Source organism: Tenrec ecaudatus, chromosome 10 (genome assembly GCF_050624435.1).
Source record: "Tenrec ecaudatus isolate mTenEca1 chromosome 10, mTenEca1.hap1, whole genome shotgun sequence".
NCBI classification, from domain to species: Eukaryota; Metazoa; Chordata; class Mammalia; order Afrosoricida; family Tenrecidae; genus Tenrec; species Tenrec ecaudatus.
Window position 1 is genome coordinate 154,611,687 of NC_134539.1, and position 20,785 is coordinate 154,632,471.

The following is a 20,785-nucleotide window of genomic DNA, read 5'->3' on the forward strand; positions in this document are numbered from 1 at the left end:
GAAGCATTTCCTACTCCTGGGAAGTCGAAGACCCCCAGGGTCATGTCTTTGTCATCACTTGTCACGGTGTGTATGGGGGGTGGAGGGGCTCTTCTAAGAGGCGCCCTGGTGGCGTACTGGTGACGAGTTGGGCTGCTAACTGCAAGGCCAGCAGTTTGAAACCACCAGCTGCTCCTTAGAAGAAAGACGAGGCGAGGCTCTCTACTCCTGTAAAGACTTACAGCCTCGGAAACCCACAGAGGCAGCTCTACCCTGTCCAGAGGGTCCCTATGAGTCCATATCAAGTAGAGGGCTATGGGTTTGGTTTGCAGGTGGGGCGTGGGGGTGTACAGGTCTTCTGGAGGCTAAGTTCTGTCCTCCAGTCCGGGTCGAGGGTCCTGGTCAGGGGTCCAGAGCGCAGGCTCCTGGCTGGGATGTGGCGTTTACAGGAGGCCCTGGTCAAACACAGCTCATTCTTCTCTAGAGTCAAGAATGGAGAAGCAGGCATGGGCTCTAGATGATAAAGCCCGAGTTCTGCACGTTTAGAGGTGGAACACCTCTACCCCCCCTCGGGCACCACCCCTCAGGTTTTCTACGGGCAAAGTCCAGGCCAGGTGATCACTGGTTCCCCACAAGCCCTTCTTTACGCTTGTTCCCCTTCCCCGCTGCCCCCTCCCAAAGTGCTCCCATCTCTGGCCCCTCTGGACTGGAGGGGTCCGTGTTGCAAGTCCAGGTTCGAGCGGTTGCGCAGGGGTTAGGAGCCAGGGGTGGCCCAGGCGGCAGCCAGCCAGAGGCCATGGAAAGGAGGGGTCCTCCTGCCTCCGCAAGCCTGCCCGCTGTCCTCCGGACTGTGGGCCGCGCTCGACGCCCCTCCCAGCCGGCGGGTGCTCTTGCGCACGATGGTCGCGAGGTGGCGCCGGCGCTCCGAGGACGGGCGGCGGCCGCTCCCGGGCCACCCAGCCGCGGCTCGGCCGCCTCCTCCGAGAACAATGCGGCGCCTCCGAGCGTAGCGGCGCAGCCCGGGTGCGGACAGGCGGCGCGGCAGCGGGGCAGCAGCGGCGCGGGGCGCCTCCCCGGAGCCATGGGCGCGGCGCGGCGCGGGCCCGGCGGGCGGCGCGGGCCGGGGGCGCAGGGGCCCGAGGCGCGGGCCCCGGGCCGCCTCTAGCCGGCTCCGAGGGCGCCGGGCATGCGGGCGCGGGCGGCGGGGAGCCGGTCTGCGCGCCGCGGCGCCGAGCCACCCCGCCAGCGAGCCCCAGCCAGCAGACGCGCGACCGGCGGTCCGGGGGCGCGCCGCCCCGCGGACCCCACCATGTGAGCGGGCGGGCGTCCTCGCCGCTCTGTCCCTCCGAGGCCGCGCCGAGCAGCCAGGCCCGCGTCCGCCTGGGCGCCCCGGTCTGGACCCCGCCGTTCGCGGCCGGGACGCGGCGGGCCCGGGACGGTGCCACTGCCCGGCCCCGCGCGCGGTTCGGCGACCGGCTAGTCTGCACGATGCTCGCGGGGCACCCCGATGGAAAGATAATGGTCAGAAGATGGCTGGGCACCCTGAAACCCTTCCGGTAAAGTGTCCCGCGGGGTCCGGGTGGGCGCGTCCCGGGTGGGGCAGGCTGGGGCGGAGTGGGGGAGGGAGCTCCACGGGAGCGGCCTGCGCTTCTGGGGAGGGGGTCCCCGAGTTGGTCCAGATTGGTGAGGACGTGGAAGGTGGCGATAGGGGCCGAGCGACTCAGCCGGTGGCCGGGAGGTCGCCCAGTTAGCACGCCTGGGGTCTTCCCCACCCTGGACCACCCCACCCGGTGGCCAAGTTGGAGTCCCGGCCACCCCTTGGCCTTTGATGCCCTGGGTCAGTCTGCCCACCTCCGCTGGCTCCCCACCTTCATAGCGCTGGATTCTAATGGAGGGGCAACAGTCCCCAGTGGGAGGGTCCCTCAGACTTGGGCCAGTGGGAACCTAGGGGGCAGGGAGTGCTGGGTGGACAGCTGGAGACTCCCCACCTGAGCCCAGTGGTCACTTCTCCCTAGAGCTGGGGAAGGGGGTGCTGGCTAGGTGCTGTCTTTGGGGGTGGTACATTGGGCCAGTGACTGCTTCAGACCTGGCCACAGGTGGGGGCCAGAGGGCCAGATGGAGCCTGTTGGGGTGGGGCAGTGGCCCCCAGGGGGCACCTGAAATGTGGTCACAGAGAGGGTAGGTGGGAGCCCCTCTGGTTCCAGCTTCCCCTCCACTCCCCAACCCTATCTCTTCCAGAGCCCCACTGCACTCTCCCCTCCAGACTGGTAGGGTGGTCCTGTGCCTCACTTGCCCAGCTCAGGGGCTGGGCCCATCGTTCAAAGTGAGGAGGCAGTCTCCTGGGAGGGCAGGGTCAGGCTGGGTCAGAGCCCTGGGCCGGTAGTCAGTTCCCTTGGCTTAGGGTTATCATGGGAAACAGGACTGAAGCAAGGTCTCTGGAAAGAGCCTGGCCCTCCAGGGGAGCCCTGGAATCCTGGCCCTCAGGGACAGCCCAGGGGACCTTGCTTATCTCCCACCGCCTGTCTGCATGGCTCTGAAGGCGGCTGCCCAGAGCTGTTCCGCTCAGTCTCCCGAGGCAAGGTTTGTGCTGTGGCCAGTTTCCACCATGGACAGCTCCCAGCCCCCCCTCTCCTCTTCACCACGGGCAGGATCTGCATCCTCAGTGGAGTTGCAAAGCTCCTCCCGCCCAAGTTCTGTAGCTGTCTGGCTTCTATGCAGTCTCCCCGGGCTGCCAGGTGGCCCACAGGCACCAGTGTGGTCTTCATGTCCCCTTCAGACAGGGGACTGGGACGCCCATCATATCCCCAGCTTCTCAGTCTGCAAGGGCCGGCTGGGCTCCTGCCTTATGGGTTTGTCGTCTTGTGACACGGGGTCCATAGACAGATGGGCCTCTTTTAACATGTCTGTAAATTATCCCCTAGCTGCTTTGGGGGACCCTGGACTCCATGATTTGGGGTCCAGCAGATGAGGTTTTTAGGGGGGGTGTTCAGATCCCAGGGAAGTGGGGGCACCAACTTGCAGGGGTTAGGGGGTGCTGGGCAAGAGAAATAGGCCAACGTTCCCAGCAGATCTTTGGACCCAGACTGTGCAGGTCCTTGTCTCCAAATGTACCCCCATAGCTAGGGGAGGAGGACTCTCAGGAAGGACACAAGATTCCAGTGGGGCGGCTTCTGTTGTTGCCCTGAGCTGGAGGACAGCGAGCTGACAAATCACCCTGCAGTTGCCCTGGGTATGGGACCACCCCTCGCCTCTGCTGTCCTAATACCCCTCTGACGTCATCTTGGGAATGCCCGGGCCTTGGTGGACTGCGTTGTGGGTGTCTCTGTGAGGCAGGCACCATCCTGCCCAAGAAGCCTGTCTTCCAGCCTGGGGGGAGCATGGTCCCCGAGAAGCCCACATTGAGTGGGGGGGCGGACACCCGGAGAGTCCCCTCCTGCCTTTGGGGTTCTATCCCTGCTCCGACTTCATTTTCTAACGGCTTCCTTTAACTATGGGTTGGGAATTTTGTTGTGATTTTATTTTCTTCTGCAATTATGTGTTTTCTTTAATGGCTCCAATTTTAATTAGATACTGCTTTGCCAGTTTCAAATAATGGAGATTAAAATGCAGAACCGGAGTCTTGCGTAAAGATGCAAGCAAGTGTGTGCCTGGGGTGGGAGTGGAGGTGGAGATGGAGGGTTTCCCTGGGGAGCATGGCCCATGGGAGGTGAGGTTCTGGGGGCCTCCCCTTCCAGCTCTGCCAGCCCATCAAGGTCTTAAATGAAGGTCCTACAAGGGTTACCACCTCTCACACACCCCCTCCTGTGCTGGGGAGCTCAGGTCTCCAGGCTGGGGACAAGGACCCAGTTTTATTGTGAGCAGGGCTAGGCTAGGCTACCATTGTGGATCTTGCTTTCTGGGGTAAGCTTGGCCCTGGAAGGATACTCAGTACAGAGGCTACTTGGTCAGCTCTCTGGCCTAGTTGAGCAGTGATACAGGCTGCAACCTCCCGTGTGCCCAGCTGAAGATGTATGTTAGGGAGCTGGTGGGCACAGAAGGGCCCTGCACTTGTAGATCCTACCCTGTAGTGACACTGAGGACCTCCTTGAAGAGGCCTCCAGCGCATAGATCAGGAGAAGCGCACGCGGGTGCACGGTGCTTGCGACCGCAATGCCTGTGTGCACAGGTGATGGATGGCTTCCAGGTGGGTTTTGTCTGACCAATTAGTGCCCTCTGGCTGGCACCAGACCCTGCTGTTTCCGTCTGCACCAGCCCTTCTCAGACCTGTGTGTGTCTGAGAACCCCCTGGAAGGCTCCTTAAGACACAGGCTGCTTGTTCCCATGCCCCCAGCATGTCAGATTCAGGAAGTCTGGGCTTGGGCCCAGAGATGCATGTCTAACAAGTTCCCAGGTGATGCTCATGATGCCTGCCTGGGGACCAGACTCTGAGAACTCTGCTTGAAATGAATTAAGCTCCATCTCCAAGTTAAAATGGTCCCAACAGGATAGACAAATGTGTGTGATGTCCCTTCATGTTTTGTGTGAGGTTCATGGCCAGTTTCTTGTAGTTGATCTTAATTTTATACTGTGGCACTGAGAAGCCTCCTTGGTCCAGCTCAACCCCCTGTTGTTTCACTTTTCCATCTGTCCATCCATCTATCATCCATCCACATATTCATCCTATCTACCAACCCACCTACCTATTTATCCGTTATGTTAGTCTGGGTAGACTAGAGAAACAAATTCATAGACACTTATTTATGAGAGAGCTTTATATAAAGGGTAAGTGTACATTGAGAAAGCATTCCAACCCAGTGCTCTCCAAGCCCATAAGTCCAACCTTAGCCCATATGTCTGACACCGATCTACAAAGTCCTCTTCAACCTCACAAAACACACGCAATGACACCAACTGCAGGAGGAAAGTTGAATCAGTGATCATGTAAACATCTCAGTCACCACACAGCTGGGGTCATCACACAGCTGCTCCAGCACCCAGGGCTGCATCAGGGCAGGTCCATGTGGCTTCTCCTCAGGCATGTCTTGCAGGAAGCCAGGCTTGCCAGCTGAGGCAGAGAACTAGCTAAGGCAGCCATACACGGGTCCGACCATCAGAGAACAAGGCAAGGCTCACCGAGCCATTTATCTCTCTGCCCTTCAATTAATCCCACATGTGTTTATCATCCAGGTTGGCACAATAAACTTTAACTATCACATCCGTCCACTTGCTTACCTATCCATCATCCATCCACCCATCCATTTCTTCCTTCCATCCATCCATCCATCCATCCATCCATCCATCCCTTCTACCCATCCAGCCATCTATCATCCAGCCATCTATCATCTTCAAAACCATTATAGTGCCCCCCCTTCCGGACAGGAAGGGGTGTGTGTGATGCTGTGCAGCTGATCTGCCCTGTCCCTCCCTCTGTAGGCTGTTTGTCCTGGGCATCGGCTTCTTCACCCTCTGCTTCCTGATGACATCTCTGGGAGGCCAGTTCTCGGCGCGGCGCCTAGGGGACTCACCCTTCACCATCCGCACAGAAGGTATCTCAGTGGAGGAAGGGGTGAGGGGGTGCCTTTGAGCCTAGCGCTTGGAGACCTCTGTATGGGGTCTGCTGTCCCATGGGTAGACGTGGCCCCGCTGCATGGCCTTACACACCATGTTTTCTCCAGAGCTCTCTCTGGTCACTCAGGTGTCGTCCCCTGGTCTGGGTTCCCGGGGTCTGCAGGCATCAGAAGAGACTGACCTACTGTTTCTCTAGGCAAGGGTCTCTGCATATGACACCCACCTCTTTGAGACACAGTCCCAAGCAGTGGGTGCAGAAGGAGGCAAGAGGGCAGGCCTGGCTTGGGTTCATTCACTTTATCACCGGCCTCCGGGGACCGGGCTTGCTCAGTGCTTTGTGGTTTCTTGCCTATATCATCCTTGCAAGGTAGTGAGCAGAGGTTCAGGGGTGGACTTTGGGCTCTGCATGCTGGTTCACACTAAGGAGCTGTCTGCCCTGGATGGACAGAGAAGGGAGTGTGAAGACCATCCAGGGCTGGTTTGGTTGAGCTCACACATGGAGCTTCCCAGCACAGTTCATGGCATGGGTGAGGTGAGCCTGAGACCTCTCTCCAAAGCTGGCCTGTCACCCGCCCATCCTGCCTGAAGAGGGGCAGAGACCCTCCCAGGCCCTGAAAGCTGGGCCACACAGGCCCTTCCAGTCTCGGATGGGAAGAATAGGGTAGTAAGGACTGAGGCAGATGGGCTGTTCAGAAGGCTGACTCTGTGGACCTTCTCCTGCCCCTTAGAAGAGTCTCTTTTTGAAATCTCTCCTGTCCAGCGAGGCTCCATAAATGTTGTAAGGATGGATAGTTGGATGGTTGGGTGGATGAGAGATGAACGGATGAGGGGATGGACATGTAGATGATAGATGGACAAGTGGGTGAATGGATGGATGTAGATAGATGGACACAAGTGCATGGATCAGTAGGTGATGGATGAGCAGGGGTCAGTGGGTGGGTGGATGGATGGATGCGTGGATATACAAGGGGGTACCCAAAAAACCTGGATCTTTTTCAAAGCTATGTATTAAATTTTTTATTTTATTTAATAAAACAAACGTATCACCTTCAAAGTACTCTCCATTACACTTAATACATCTGTCAAATCCAGGGTTTCATTCTTGGAAGCATTTTTCAAAACTCATCTGTTTGCATGACTGACAGCACCTCTCTCGTTTTGTCTTCACCCCCTCTACGTCATTACATCTCTGTCCTTTCATGGCCCTCTTTATTCACGGAAACAAAAAGAAGTCGCACTCAGCGAGGTCAGGTGAGTAAAGTGGGTGGAGCAAGAGAGGCATGCTGGGGTTTTTTTTTGCCAAAAACTCCTGCACTGAGAAGGCAGCATGAGCAGGTGCATTGTCCTGGTGGCAAAACTATCCCCCACCTGCCACAAATCAGGCCTTTTTTGGTCACACACTGTTACGCAATCTTTTCAGACCCTCTAAATAGAAAGCTTGATTAATAGTCTGACCTGGTGGAAGGAACTCCAAATGCACTACCCCCCTCACATCAGTGGAACTTTTTTTCTGTTTTTTTGGGGGGGGGATGGGTACCCCCTCATAGATGAATGGTAAGTGAGTGGATAGATGGTTGTTTAGATGGGTGGGCAAGTAGGAGGTTGGGGAAATGCATGAATGTGTAGATGGCTGAATAAGTGGGAGGGTGGGGTACGTGGATGAATAGATAAGTGATGGATGGATGAGTAAGTGGTGAAATGGATGTTGAGTGGGTGGCTAGGTAAGTGGATGGATGGATGGATGGATAAATGGGTGGGTTGGGTGGGTGGATGGATTTGTGGATGAGTAAGTGGATGGATAGATAGATGGCTGAATGGATGGATGAGTAGATGAGCACATCAATGGATGGTTGCATAGATAGATGGGTAAGTGGTGGCTGGATGAGTAAGTAGATGGATGGATGGGTATGTGGATGAGCACATCAATGGATGCATGCATACATCAATGGGTAAGTGGGTGGATGAATGAACAGATGGCTGGGTAGATGAGTAGATGGATGGATAGATACATGGATGCTTGGATGGATGATGGATGGATGGATGGACAGATGGATGGATGGGTGAGTGGGTAGGTGGTTTGGTGGGTGGATGGATAGAAGGAGAGGCTCAGTTCTTGGGCTCCTCTGTCTCCAACACTGAAAAAATTCTCAGGTCATCAAAGGTGGATGCTCTGCGGGCACCAAGCAGCCTCTCCCAATCCAAAAACCTGCGTGTCCACTCATTTTGGCATCTCATCGCCAGATGGATCCCTTTGACAAAACGAGTATTTCTTTGAACTAGCAAACATACTGGGAAGGAATGTCACTTTTTTATTATTAATCATTTTATTGGGAGCTCTTACAGATATTATAACAATCCATAATTCAATCTGATCAAAGCGTGTTTTTTTCTTTTAAAAATCATTTTATCAGGGCCTCTTCTCATGATCCATCTATCCATCTATTGTGTCAAACACATTTATACATATGTTGCCATCATCATTTTCAAAAAATTTTCTGTCTACTTGAGCCTTTGGTATCAGCTCATTTCCCTACTCCCTGATCCTCCCTCCCTTGTGAACCTTGATAATGTATAAATTATTTTTTCATGTCTTACACTGACAGGTCTCCCTTCACCCACTTTTCTGTGGTCTGTCCCCCAGGGAGGGGGGTGTTATATGTAGATCCTTGTGATCAGTTCCCCCTTTCTCCCCTCCTTCCCCTCCTGGTATCTCTACTCTCATTATTGGTCCTTAGAGGTTTATCTGTCCTATATTCCCAGCTCTTATCTGTACCAGTGGTCTAGCCAGATTTATAAGGTAGAATTGGGGTCAGGATAGTGTGTGTGTGTGGGGGGGAGCATTAAAGAGCTAGAGGAAAGTTGCCTATTTCATCGGTGCTACACTGCATCCTGACTGGCTTGGAATGTCACTTTTTATTAGTCATTCAAGTCAGAGGAGACTGATTTATCCCACGTCAGATTCAGCGATTCTTCCATGCTTCTGTCCTCTGCAAGCAGGGTCGTAAACCTGCCTCCTTTGTCCTCCTGGGGATGAGTTAAGACAATACACAGAAGGGCCTGGCAGAGAGTCCTCAGCCCGTAGGGATTCCGTGCATATTTAACGAGCTGCTGTGTCTGAAATGGGAGCCTGGGAAGAGGTGGAGGAGGTGCTGGTCTGAGGCAGGGGAGGGAGGGCTGAGGTTGGGAGAGAGGGTGGGAGTGCATGGTGGAGATGTGCTGGGGGTGGGGGCGTGGTTCCTGGAGGCCATGGGTGGGGGAGGGAGTGAGGAAGGAGGGATACCTGGGTACCACGACTGGGAAGGTGGGCTGCTTCCAAGGGCTAGAGGAAGTTGGGCTTCCAGAAAGGTCCAGGGTCCCAGAGATAGACAGAGGGGCTGGGGAGGGCTGTTTGTGGCTGGGTGCAGCTTCTTTGGTTTATCTCTTGAAAGGAGTTCATGATCCCTCTCTCCCTTGTAGGCCCTATCTAACCTGGGACAGGTAGGCCCAGTGACCCTGAACATAAGGAACTGTGGGAGCCATCTCCTGCCCCCGTGGGAGCCCTGGGCAGCTCTGCCCCAGGAGGACTGGGCAGCCCAGCCCGAGTGTGCTAGAGAGGGCCAGGACCGCAGAGAGCAGAGAGCTTGCCTGAGGTCACGAGCCCAAAGGTTTTCTTAAAACATCACATGCACCGGCTGAAGCCATCCACGCACTTTCATGGGGAAGCAAGGCCATCAGCACCCCGAAGGCCCCTGGAACCTGCCTCCAGCCACTGCCCCCAGGGGCTGGCACCGAGGGCACCACCCCGGCTCCTAGCGGCCTAGAGAGATTTTGATCATGTTTGTACTTTCTGTGAGTGCCTCTCTGTGCCTGGTTCACCCGCTCAGTGTGACCTTGGTGAGGGCCCTCCATTGTGGGCTGTGCGGCTGCCCCTAGCCTGGCCTCCTAGCCGGGGGACAGTCCACGGCGGGACTCCTCCCTGGACAACCATCCCCTTTGCTGCTGTGACATCCAGCTTGTTTCTGTTTTGGGGCTTTTGTTGTCGGCAACTTGTAGTGAAGACCCTCTAGGAGAGTGGAGGGAGCCCTGGTGGCGTAGTGGTTATGCGTTGGACTGAACCACAAGATCAGCAGTTCAAACCCATGAGCCGCCCCATGGGAGAAAGGCGAGGCTTTCTACTCCTGTAAAGAGTTACAGTCTTAGAAACTCACGGGGGCAGTTCAGCCCTGTCCTATCGGGTCACTATGGGTTGGCATCAGCTCCATGGCACTGAGTGAGATCGAGAACTGCCCCATGGGGGCCTCGGAGGCTGTACATCTTTACAGAAGCAGACAGCCTCATCTTTCTCCCGAAGAGCAGCTGGTGGGTTTGAACCACCGACCTTACCAGGGCTCCTTCCCATGCACATGAGCCTTGGACAGTGAATGAGGACGACCAAGGACGAATTGATACATTTGAATTATGGTGCCAATGAAGAAACAGCAAATCTTTCTGGGGTGAAGTACGGGCAGAGTGCCCCATAGGCCACGGTGACCAGATTTTAACATTGGTAAAGCGGGACACCATTGATAAGACTCATATCCCGGCGAAATAACCACATGGCAGCCGAAAACCGTCTACCCTAGCTTGTCGTGCATTCTTTCCAAAAATCGGGACTTTTAAAAAATGCCGTGGGATGCGGGAAAAATTGTTAAAAATCGGGACTGTCCCACCAAAAGCTGGACGTCTGGTCACCTTACCTTAGACGCGAAGCTGGTGAGCCGGTCTCGCGCACTTGGGACATGTGATCAGGAGAGATTCGCCCATTCGCTGCCATCGAGTCCATTCCAACGGATAGAGGGTCGAGGCGAACTGTCCCTGTGGGTTTGCAAGGCTGCAATTCTCTAAGGGAAGAGAGTCCACGGAGCGGCTTATCTTTGCCCCAGTCGGCCACCCGGGCTCCGCAGGGCAGACTCTTGATGATGTTAGGTGCCAGCAAGTCGGTGCCCACCCATAGCGGCCCGTGTACACCGAGGGAAACGCCACCAGTCCTGTGCCCTCCTCACCGTGGCTCCCGTGCCCGAGCCCATCGCGGCAGCCCGTGCCCGTCCATCTCACCGAGGGCCTTCCTCTGTCTCGCTGCCCCTCTGCTTGACCAAGCACGATGTCCTTCTCCAGGGACTGGTCTCTCCTGACCACATGTCGGAAGTCCGTGAGCCAAAGGCTCACTGTCCTCACCTGTAAGCACCACCCTGGCCATGCCCTCAGGGTACCAGGCCTTAGGAAGGCCGTCATGCGGAGTCGGGTCGAAGGTCAGTAAGGAGGACGAGGTGATCGGCACAGTGGCTGCAGCCATGGGCTGAGGTGTAAGCACCGTGGTGTGGGCAGTGCTTTGTTCTGTTGGCTGTCCGGTCATGAGGAGGCCAGCTGCTCCGCACCACCCACCGCCGCAGCCCGCCCTTGGTCGCCATGCCCGTCGCGGGCACCGAGTCGCGGAGCTGCTGGGCCTCCTGTCTGTTGTGACATCAGGTCCCCTGCTGTGCTTCTCCCAGGCCCAGTCTGTTTGGTTTCCCAAGGTTCCCCTGGACTGGGCACGGAGGGCCTGGCCGAGGGAACTGGCATCTGGGAGAAGGGACAAGGACAGGACAGCGTCAGTCCCCTCTGCTCCCGGTGTCTCCCTGGGCAGCCCCCCGCCACGTGCCATGAAGTGAAGGTCTTTAAATGGTGCGTTCCTCTTCTCCCCCTCCTTGCTCACCCCAGGCAGAGATCCTGGCACCCCCTGGTGCCCTCCCCCAGACACCCTTTCTACCGCCCCTTGTGTCTGGCATAGGACATTCCAAGTTCCTGCTCACCGCTTGTCCCGAGAGATTCGGGGTCCAGGCACTGGGGGGACAGGCACCAGGAGGACAGGCACTGTGGTCTGAGGGTCCTTCACCCTGCCGGGCACACTGCAGTAACAACCCCCACCCGGCGCCTGGGGCAGAGAGCAGGAGTGGGGCTTCTTGGTGGGGGTGGAGGTGGTCAACACAGCACCCTGAGAGGAACCTGCACCCGTGCCCCTAACAAACAGGCAGATAGGAAAGAATTAAACAAGAAGAAACAAAAAGTATGCTCTGGGCAGCCGACAGGGCCCTCTGGGCACAAAAGAGAAACCCGGCTCACCTGGCCTTGCGTCCCCTTCCAGGCCTGGGGGGCCGAGGGGCATGGAGCAGAGTGGAGACCTTTGAGAGAGGGAGTTCTTAGAGCTCCCCTGGGGGGTGGACTCTGGGCCCCCTGCGGGTTGGGGGCTAACTTGGTGGTCAGATCTACAGCCACCTGGGGATAAATCGTGAGGGGCCTCTCACTCTGTGCCCCACGCTCTCTGGGCGGTCCCTGCTGGGAGAAGGGGCAAAATCACCAGGGCGTCAGAAGCTGCACACCCGTGCACACCAACAGGGCACCTACGGTTTGCCAGGAGAGACCCGGGGCCGGGGCCGGGGCCGGGGCTTGGGCTGGAGACCAGTTAGCAGTGTGGGCTCATGATCCCCAACCAGGCCCTTCTGAAGTTCTCCCTTCCTTCCCTCTTGCTGCAGTCGGTCCCGTGTGGGCCCTGAGGGTGGTCTTCCCGACGTGCTCCCGGCCCAGTGTCCCTTCCCGCCTCCTGCCTTTACTGGGCGTCCCCACGTTTTCTCCAACCACGGCTGCAGGGACAATGTCAAGACGCTGGCCCCAGGCCTCCATCCCAGAGTGTGTGTGGTTGTCCCCTCCTCTGTCTTGTCCTGAAGGAGTTGAGGTCAGAGGCCACTGGGCAGTGCTCTACTGGCCCCTGTGCCGAAAGGGTCTGCCACCTGTCTGCCCAGAGCCCAGCGCTCCACACCCGTGGCAGGCCTCCCCGGGGGGGCTGTGCACAGGCAGGGAGACAAAACCCCTCCTTTCTCCAGGACACGAAAGCCAAGTGCCAGGGAGGGCGGGCAGTGTGCCCTGTGCCTGGGCACCAGGGCCGGAGAGGAAGGGGCCAGGCAGATGGGAGGGTCTCAGAGAAACGGAGAGCTGCCCAGGCCAGGATGGGCCTTCAGCGAGTGACAGACACTTGCATGTCTGTGTAAAGGAGACCCATGTGTCTCTCGGCTCCCAATGCCGGGAAATATGGAGGGAGCACCAGCTGGTGAAAGCGACCGACGGGTGACCGGGCCTCGCATTCAATACCTTTCCATTTAGGGGACGTCAGGGATGTGGTGGGGCGAGACAATGACATCGGCTGGTGGGGAGGTCACTGGGGGTGCTGAGGGTGGATAGCAGCCAGGCTGGGCAAGGCTGTCTGCCCCCAGGCACCCCTGTCTTGGCTTTTGGAATCTTCTGGGCAGAAAATGTGTCTGGTGTCCCCCAGGGCCCTTGGGACAAAGCAAGGGCTGTGTCTGGGGGCCATGGGGACTTCTGGAATCCTCCACAGTACATAGTGCTTCCAGATGCAGCCTGGGTGCTAGGAAGGAGCTGGGGGTAGGGTGGGGGGGTGCCTAGGACCCGAAGGCCACTTTGCGTGTGTGTGGAGGGGAGTGGGGCGCTATACAGACCATCAGAGACCCTGCAGCCCCCTGCATTCAAGCTCCCCATCCTTCCTGGCTTAATCCCTCCCCAGGAGGACAATTGGACCCCCCCAGATACCTCTGAAGATGCCCAGAACCATGTCCCCTCTCCAGCTGGCCTCCTGTATCAGCCGAATCCTCACACACAGTGCCCCTATCCTTTAGCCCTTTGTCCCAATGGGTTACTCCCCAAGTGGAGGTTACCGGGTGGGGACACAAATGCACACCCCGCATGGCAAAAGAGTGATGTCCCCTGCTGGCTTCTCTCAGGACCACTGGGTCCTATAGGAGTGGTGACACGGCCACAGAGCCCTCAGCTATTGGCTGTCTCTGGAGTAGGGCTGGGACGCAGGTGGCAGGAGAGCCTCCTAGGGGCGGTGGAGCTGGGGGCTTGAACGGGGAGCCAGGTCTGGGAGCTCTGAAGGGGTGGGGAGCCAGGTTCCGTAAGGCTGGGTCCCTATGCCTACAGGATGGGGCACTGACCAGGCTGGGTGGTCAGGCTGGGCCCTGCCACCCTGGAGAGGGGGAGCCCCCAGCATGGTTAATAAGTCCTGACTTCAGGGGGGTCTCCCCAGCCTTGGTCTTGCTCCCCCTTGGGGGAAGGGTTCACCCCAGCCATAGCCTAGAGCAGTTAGTTACTCTCCAGGACAGGGCTCATGCAGCCCAGCCTGGCCATGCCTTCTACAAGCTTCTCACTCTTCAGGGTCAGAGCCTGGCTGTTGGGGGCTGGGCAGTGCACAGACCTGGGGTCACAGATCCTGCAGCTGAGCCTCGGGATGGCCCTGAGGGGTCATGTAAAACCTAGTAGACAGGTCATTGGAGAGGGGGCAAGTGCACAGGACCCCAAGGTGGGCTCCAGCTGGTTGATGGATCTTTGTCCCCCCTCCCACTCCGGGCACCCTCAGCTCTCACAGAGAGAAGGGTGCCGGTGTAGGCCCTGGGGAGCCCTACCCTGACCAGAACTGGGAACCTAGAGACTCAAATTGGCTTTCTACAGCCGGTACTGGGTGTGACGGGGGCATGGGCTGTGGTCTGGCTCAGGGCCTGGGCAGGAGGGTCATCTTCATGGAGCCTCCCTCCCTCACGGCCTTACAATCGATGCTGATCCATAGAGACCCTACATGACGAGGTAGAACTGCTTGGTAGGTTTCTGAGACTGTCACTCTCTTTGGGAGCAGAAAGCCTCATCTTTCTCCCACAGAGTGGTTGATGGTTTCAAATCGCCGACCTTGTGGTTAGCAGCCCGATGTGTAACCCAGGACACCACCAGCCACTTACATATGGTGGGATGGGACGCTGAAATTCCCCATCACACCTGGCTTGGGTTCTGCTTTAAATTTTCCTTCTTTCCCAGCATTCTGTGGGGACACCCTCAGCCAGTGTCGGGCTTGGGGTCGGTGGGGGCAGTGTTCTCCCTTCCTCCAGTCTGACTCTGTTTCTCCAGCTCCCCAAGCCTTCTACCTGCAGTCTTGTAAAACAGCGGCAGTCAGCTCTCCCTGCCCAGTCTGCTGCGACCAGGCTGAGCCCTGGGTCACGGGCTCTCAACCTGTCCAGAGGCTCAGCATCATGGAGGGCGAGCAGTGTGCAGCTTCCCTGGTCCTGGGCCCTGGAGACCCACATGGGCCAGGGCCAGGCCCAGCTGGGGCTGAGCTTAAAAAAAAATTGTTGGAAACTAGCTTGTGTGTCCCAGAAGAATTTAAGTCAGTTTTAATTTCACGTTTCCTCCTTTCATAGCTGCTCAGACCGCGGTGTGTTTGTATCTGATGTGTGAGGAATGTGGAGGGGGCTTTTGAAAGGCTGATCTGGGTGGGTGATCTAGAAGCCCCCTCGGAGTTTGGTGTTGGGGGCCTGGAGGGCTTGGGGACTCCCAAGGTCTCCCAGGGCCCAAGACAGCTCCACTCTATACTGGCCAGAACTGAGGCCTGACCAGCAGTTGGGGTGGGACATCAGGGGGCCAGGGTCTGCACTGTCCCAGGCTGCCCCTGACTGCCCGCTATACCCACAGTGACCGGCGGCCTGGAGTCCCGTGGCGTGCTGCGCAAGATGAGTGACCTGCTGGAGATGATGGTGAGGCGCATGGACGCGCTGGCCCGTCTGGAGAACAGCAGCGAGCTGCACCGGGGGGCCAGCGATGGGCGCCTGGCCGTGGACAGGTGAGCAGCCATGAGTTGTGTGCCCCTAGATGCACCCCAGACCCCCCCCCAGGGTCGTGCCTCTGTGGGAACATTGAACACAAGAGGATCGTGCCGTCACACCACCCATGTGCCCCCCATTTCCCTGTAACTAAAACATCACGGGCCTCTGCACTGCATTTCCCTGCAGACAGGTGTCCCCCTGAAGTAGATGCAGGCACCTCCCATTGCTGGGGTCTCTCTCTTTCTCCTCTCTCTCACAAGCACGTGTACACGCACTAACGCTATCCAGGAGGTGGAAGTACAGAACATGCAAAGGCCCTGGGGTGGGAATAAGTTTGGTATGCTGGCAGAGAGAACCAATAGGAAGGCCCAGATGGCAGAGCAGGGGAGGGTGGGCAGGTGGGTGGGGCCATGTGGAGGCAGCCGCTTTGCTGGGAGCCAACAGGGTTTTAAGCCACAGGGGTGATGCTCTAGTTATTTGCCACCATCAAGTGGGCCCTTGCTCATGGTGACCCCACGCCCAGTGGGACCGGACTCTTGTGATCCACAGGGCTTCCATGGACAGGTGTTTGGAGGTCGATCACCAGGTCTTTCTTCCTAGTCTCTCGGTCTGGAAGCTCCGCTGACACCTGTTCAGCCTCACAGCCATGCAAAAGCCTCCAGCCACAGATGCGTGGTGGCCACACATCAGGGACTTGATTGGCCGGGGATCGAACCTGGGTCTCTAGCACGGAAGGGGCACATTCCAGGACAGATGCATTTGATTGCTGCGTGCTGCAGGCCAGGCCAGTGGGGTGGACAGAGGGACAGTGACGAGGCAATAGCTGAGACTGGGTAAAGAGAAGATATGGGGGGCTGCCCCGGCCCCCAATACACCAGTGCCTTTCCCTCTGAGGGTGCCTCCCCTCTAACCTAGCCCCCACCCCTCTCTGATCCAGTCCACTCCCTGTCTGCCCCCAGGCAGTACCCCTGCCTCTGGCCATGCCTGCTGTCCAAGGTCAGGCTGGCAGAGGACGACTGGCTCTCTGTGAGCCCCCAGCTGCGGGCGGCAGAACTGAGGGTCAGGCAGATGGCCTGGCTGACGCTCTGGGCTGGGGCACAGCTGTCAGTCAGTTCAGTCACTGCCTCTCTGCCCTTTTCCTGCCCTCGCTCCCGGGGGAGGGAGCAGCCTGGGACGGGAAGCCCAGCCCTCTCCACCTCCCAGTTCCATCCCAGGAAATAGCTACCATCTATCAGTGAGCAACTGAGCCATCAGCCCCCAGGGCCAGAGCCTGCATTTCAGGGACACTTGTCTCTGGCTCCTGGGAGGGGCGGGCTCTGCTGGGGAATCACCTCCCCTGACACAAACTGTCCAGGAGGAGGGAGCCTCATCGTTCTCCCATGGAGGGGCTGGTGGTTTTGAACTGCTGACCTTGGGACCCCATCCACTCAGACTACAGAGCAAAACACCGTGCGGCCCTTTGCCTGAGCCCATTGTTGCAGCCACTGTGTCAATCCATCTTCTTGAGGGCCTTCCTCGATTTTGCAGACCATCCCCCACTCCAAACAACCAAAAAACCCTCCATCTGAATTGTGGTGCTGGCAGAGAATCCTGCAGGTACTGTGGACTGCAGACACACAGCAACTGTCTGGGAAGAAGTACAGCCAGGACGCTCCGTAGAAGAGAGGACAGTGAGACTTTGTCTCACCTACCCTGAGCCCGTTATCAGCAGAGACCAGCCCTGGGGAAGCACGTCGTGCTTGGTAGGGGGACAGTACGGCGGCTTGTTCTGGGGGTCGCGGGGTTGCGTGCTCCTTTACCACGCATGACACCCTTTTCCAGGGACTGGTCTCTCCCCAGGGCATGTCCGAAGTATATGAGATGAAGTCTCCCGTCCTTACTTCTCAGGAGCACCTGACTGCTTCTTCCTCCGCCTTCTGGCAGTGCTTGGTAAACTCAGTAATCTTGGCTGACACCACTTCTTCGGTGTCCTTTCCTATTCGTGGCCCAGCTTGCGTGTCATGTTGTGGGAGGTGACTGGAGATACCACGCCCGGGCTCTAGCGCACCTCGGTCCTCCTCGCTTCAGCGGGCAGCGGGTGTGCCCGCTGGCAGTGCACCATTTGCTTTCTCCACTGCTACTCAGGGGCAGGGGAAGGGGGTGTCCGATTGTAGCCCCAAGTCAGAAATGAACTCTGGCGAAACCTGCCTCGCCTCCTTGGGGGTGATGTTGCTTGTTGGTCCCAGCGGTGAGGCAGTTGGTGTCCTTGATGAGCCTGCAGTCCACATCCAAGTCGTTTTAGCCTTTGCTCTTCCTCAGGAAATGCCTGGAACACAGCCTTAGGGAGGCACATGTGATGAAAACAGCCTTTCAGTGATACACATCCTGGAACCAGATAGCAGCCCATCTTTGAAATCCCCCCGGGCCTTCTCTCCACCAGCGGGGATGACTGATAGTGGGGGCTGGGCGCAGCTATTTCTCCAGCGCGTGAAGAAGCTGGACGGTAGATAAGGAAGACGGGGGAGGATTGATGCCCGGGAATGACGGTGCGAACAAAGAACGCCGGCAGGCAGCGCGTGGACGGCCCGAGCACCGACCAGATCTATCCTGAGAGAAGCGGATGCGTCAGAATTGATTTCATGACAACGGGGTTGGTTGGTTGGTTGGTTGGTTTGGGTGGCTGCAGGAAGGGATAGGGTGGGCCGGACCGGGTGGGGGCCAAGGAGAGAAGAAGGGTGAGGGGTTGAGGAGCCTTGTTGGTGCCTCTTGGCCTGCTAACTACAAGGTCAATGGTTCAAACTCTCCAGCTGCCCTGTGGAAGAGAGAGGAGCCTGTTCCCAGGGAGATAGATGTAGAACCTCAGGCACCAGGGACCACTATGAGTCAGAATGGACTGCCTGGAAAGAGGACTTGGCTCTGGACAGTTGGTGAGATGCGGGTCGGACGTAGGTGTGGTGTGAGAGGGCAGGGGTGTGATCCCTGCCAGCTCTGTCTGCTGCAAGCAGACCGGCCCTGGTGGAGTCTCTGGTGGAGGGTGTGGGGCGGCAGGCTGCTTCGTGGGGAGAGGTCTTAGAGGCCGGGGTCGGCTCTCCCTCACACTGATCATCCTCTCCGGGAAGTCCCCGTCAGGGGCACCCCCAGTGTCGGCAGTTTGCGCAGAGGGGGAGCGAGCAGTCAGATCCTGACAGCAACTCTGCCCCGGGGGGTTTGACGCTAAGTAGCACATTTATGAGGCCACGCTGGGATCTTCATGTGGAAAGAGCAGGTGATGTCATTATAAATAGTGTCACCTTAGCAGCTGTAGAAAACCCAGTAAAAATAGATAAGAGCACAGAGCAGGAGCAGAAAGGAGATCCATCAACCGGGTTGTCTTCAGGACAGGAAATGAGCTCCGTTTTCCCATTGGGGGTGGGAGGGGGGAATCAGCTTTATTTAAAAACTCGAAAATGCTTCTCTAGCCCGCCTGTTTGAATGACCAACACAGACCCGTGGGGAGTCACTCTCCTCATCCCACCCCATGCCCCACCCAAGTCTACCAGCAGCACCCACGTCACTGGGAGGACAGGTGTGTCTAAATCAGCAGTTCTCAACCTGTGGGTTGAACGACCCTTTCACAGGGGTCGCCCGATTCATACCAGTAGCAAAATGACAGTGATGAAGTAGCAATGGAAATAATGTTGTGGTGGAGGGGGTCACCACAACATGAGGAGCTGTTTGAAAGGGTTGTGACATTAGGAAGGTGGAGAACCCCTGGTCTGAATAAGAATACAACGGTGGACAAACCAACAGATACAACATTGCTGTTCGCTGCCATGGCGACCCAGTGAGCAAGAGAAAGAAACCCGCCCAGTCCTGCTCCATCCAGCCCGGGGCTGCAGCCATGGTGTCAACTCGTCCCGTCGAAGGTCTTCCTCTTTTCGCCGCCCCAAGCAGGCTGTCCTTCTCCGGGGACTGTTGTCTGTCCCAACAGCAGTCCAAAGGACGTGAGACTGAGTCCCTGCATCCTGCCCTCTGAGGAGCTCGCTGCTTGTGCTGCTTGATCAGTTTGCTCTTTCAGTCCACGTTCCTCGCCACCTCACAGCTTAAATGCATCGATTCTTCTTCACTTTTCCTGTTTAACAGCCCCTTTCACAGGCCTGGATCAAAAACGCCATGGCCTGGGCCGGGCGCACCTCCCTCCTCAAAGTAGCATCCTCGCTCTTCAACACGCGGATGCGGTCCCTGCAGCCGCAGCTCGGCCCAACGCGACGCGCCCTTCCACCTCTCCACGGCTGTGAGCATCGATTGTGCTTCCGAGCGAGATGAAATCCTTTGACCCCTTCCGTCTTTTCGCCGTGCATCGCGATGTTGCGGACTGGCCCACTAGGGAGGAGTTTGTCTTCTTTACATTCAGCCGTGATTGGTACCGAGCGAAGGCTGATCTTCCGCAGCAAGAGCCTCAAGCCCTGCTCACTCTCAGCGAGCCGGGCTGTGTCTGTGTCTGTCATCTGCATAGCTGGGGGGTGACGAGGCCTTCCCCTTCCCCCGTGCCAAAGGTACAAGATAGGAGGAGCTATAAAAACGAGAAACACATTAAAGTGCACTTACTTATGTATTTATAGCTACTCGCTCCACGCTGCCAAGCTCATCCAGCTCCCTCAACCCCGAGCGTCCCAAGAATAGAGAGCTGAGCTTCCCAGGATTTCTTTAGGAAAGCAGGCCCAGCAGGCCTTCCCTTGGATGGCCAGTGGGCCCTCTGGGGGTGCTCTAACTGCCCACCTCTACGCCAGTCAGACCCAAGACTGAGCCCCCGCTGTGGAGCCCTTGGTGCCTCTGGGCCCTGTGGGTTATCCCCAGTGCTGAGCTCGGGTTTCTAAGACTGTACACCTTTGTGGGAGCACACTGCCTTGTCTTTCTCCTGAGGGGTGGCTGGTGGGTTTGAACCACTCACCTTGAGGTTAGCGGCCCAGGCCTGACCCACAGCACCACCAGGGCTTGTTAGTTTGACTATCAAACAAACAAGCAAAAGAAAAAAATCTCACTGCCATCAAGTCGTTTCTGACCATAGCAGCCCTAGGGAGCAAGGTCGAACTGCTCTTGTGTGCTTCCAAGACGGTAACTCCCTATAGCCTCATCTTTCTCCCTCCGAGCAGCTGGCAGCTTTGAACTGCTGACCTTGCAGTTAGTTGCCCAACTCGTAAACACAAACCCCCTTTCCCTATGGTGTGAAGGAGTACTTTCTGGGGTTCAGGTACAGGCAGAGGTGTCCTCTGCTCTGACTTAGCTGTGGCTGACAGGTCAAGGCCACCCCCTCCCATGGCAGCAGCAGCGGGGCTCAGAAGGAGTCAGGGGGGTGGAGAATGGAGGAGTGTGGGGGCGTGGGAGGTTGTACCATGCCCCATGGTGTGTGTGTGTATGTGTGTGTCTGCATGTATGCTTCAGACACATACACAGACTCCGTCTCCTCTCTGATCCCAGAGTCCGAGTCCGAGTCCAAGCCAGGGTCCCCGTGTCTGGCCTGAAAAAGGAAGGCAGTCGACTTCATAATAAAATAACAACTCCCAGCAAGCTCGCTGGCCAGCTGCGGGGAGATCAATACCCCGGTAATCGAATGCAGCCTCATCAATCATGGCAGGCACTGGAAATTA

General features: G+C 57.4%; 1 protein-coding gene across 2 annotated transcripts in view; it reads left to right on the forward strand.

Annotated features, from left to right (window-relative positions):
- The first annotated feature begins 1,399 nt into the window (after nt 1-1,399).
- MGAT5B (alpha-1,6-mannosylglycoprotein 6-beta-N-acetylglucosaminyltransferase B) overlaps nt 1,400-20,785 on the forward strand; it is a 59,866-nt gene continuing 40,480 nt past the window's right edge. For both annotated transcript variants that reach the window (XM_075559463.1, XM_075559464.1), the window contains exons 1-3: nt 1,400-1,535; nt 5,392-5,504; nt 15,049-15,196. In XM_075559463.1, coding sequence (XP_075415578.1) covers nt 1,468-1,535; nt 5,392-5,504; nt 15,049-15,196 — 329 coding nt within the window. In that variant the 5' untranslated portion in view covers nt 1,400-1,467. The remainder of the gene's footprint in view (nt 1,536-5,391; nt 5,505-15,048; nt 15,197-20,785) is intronic.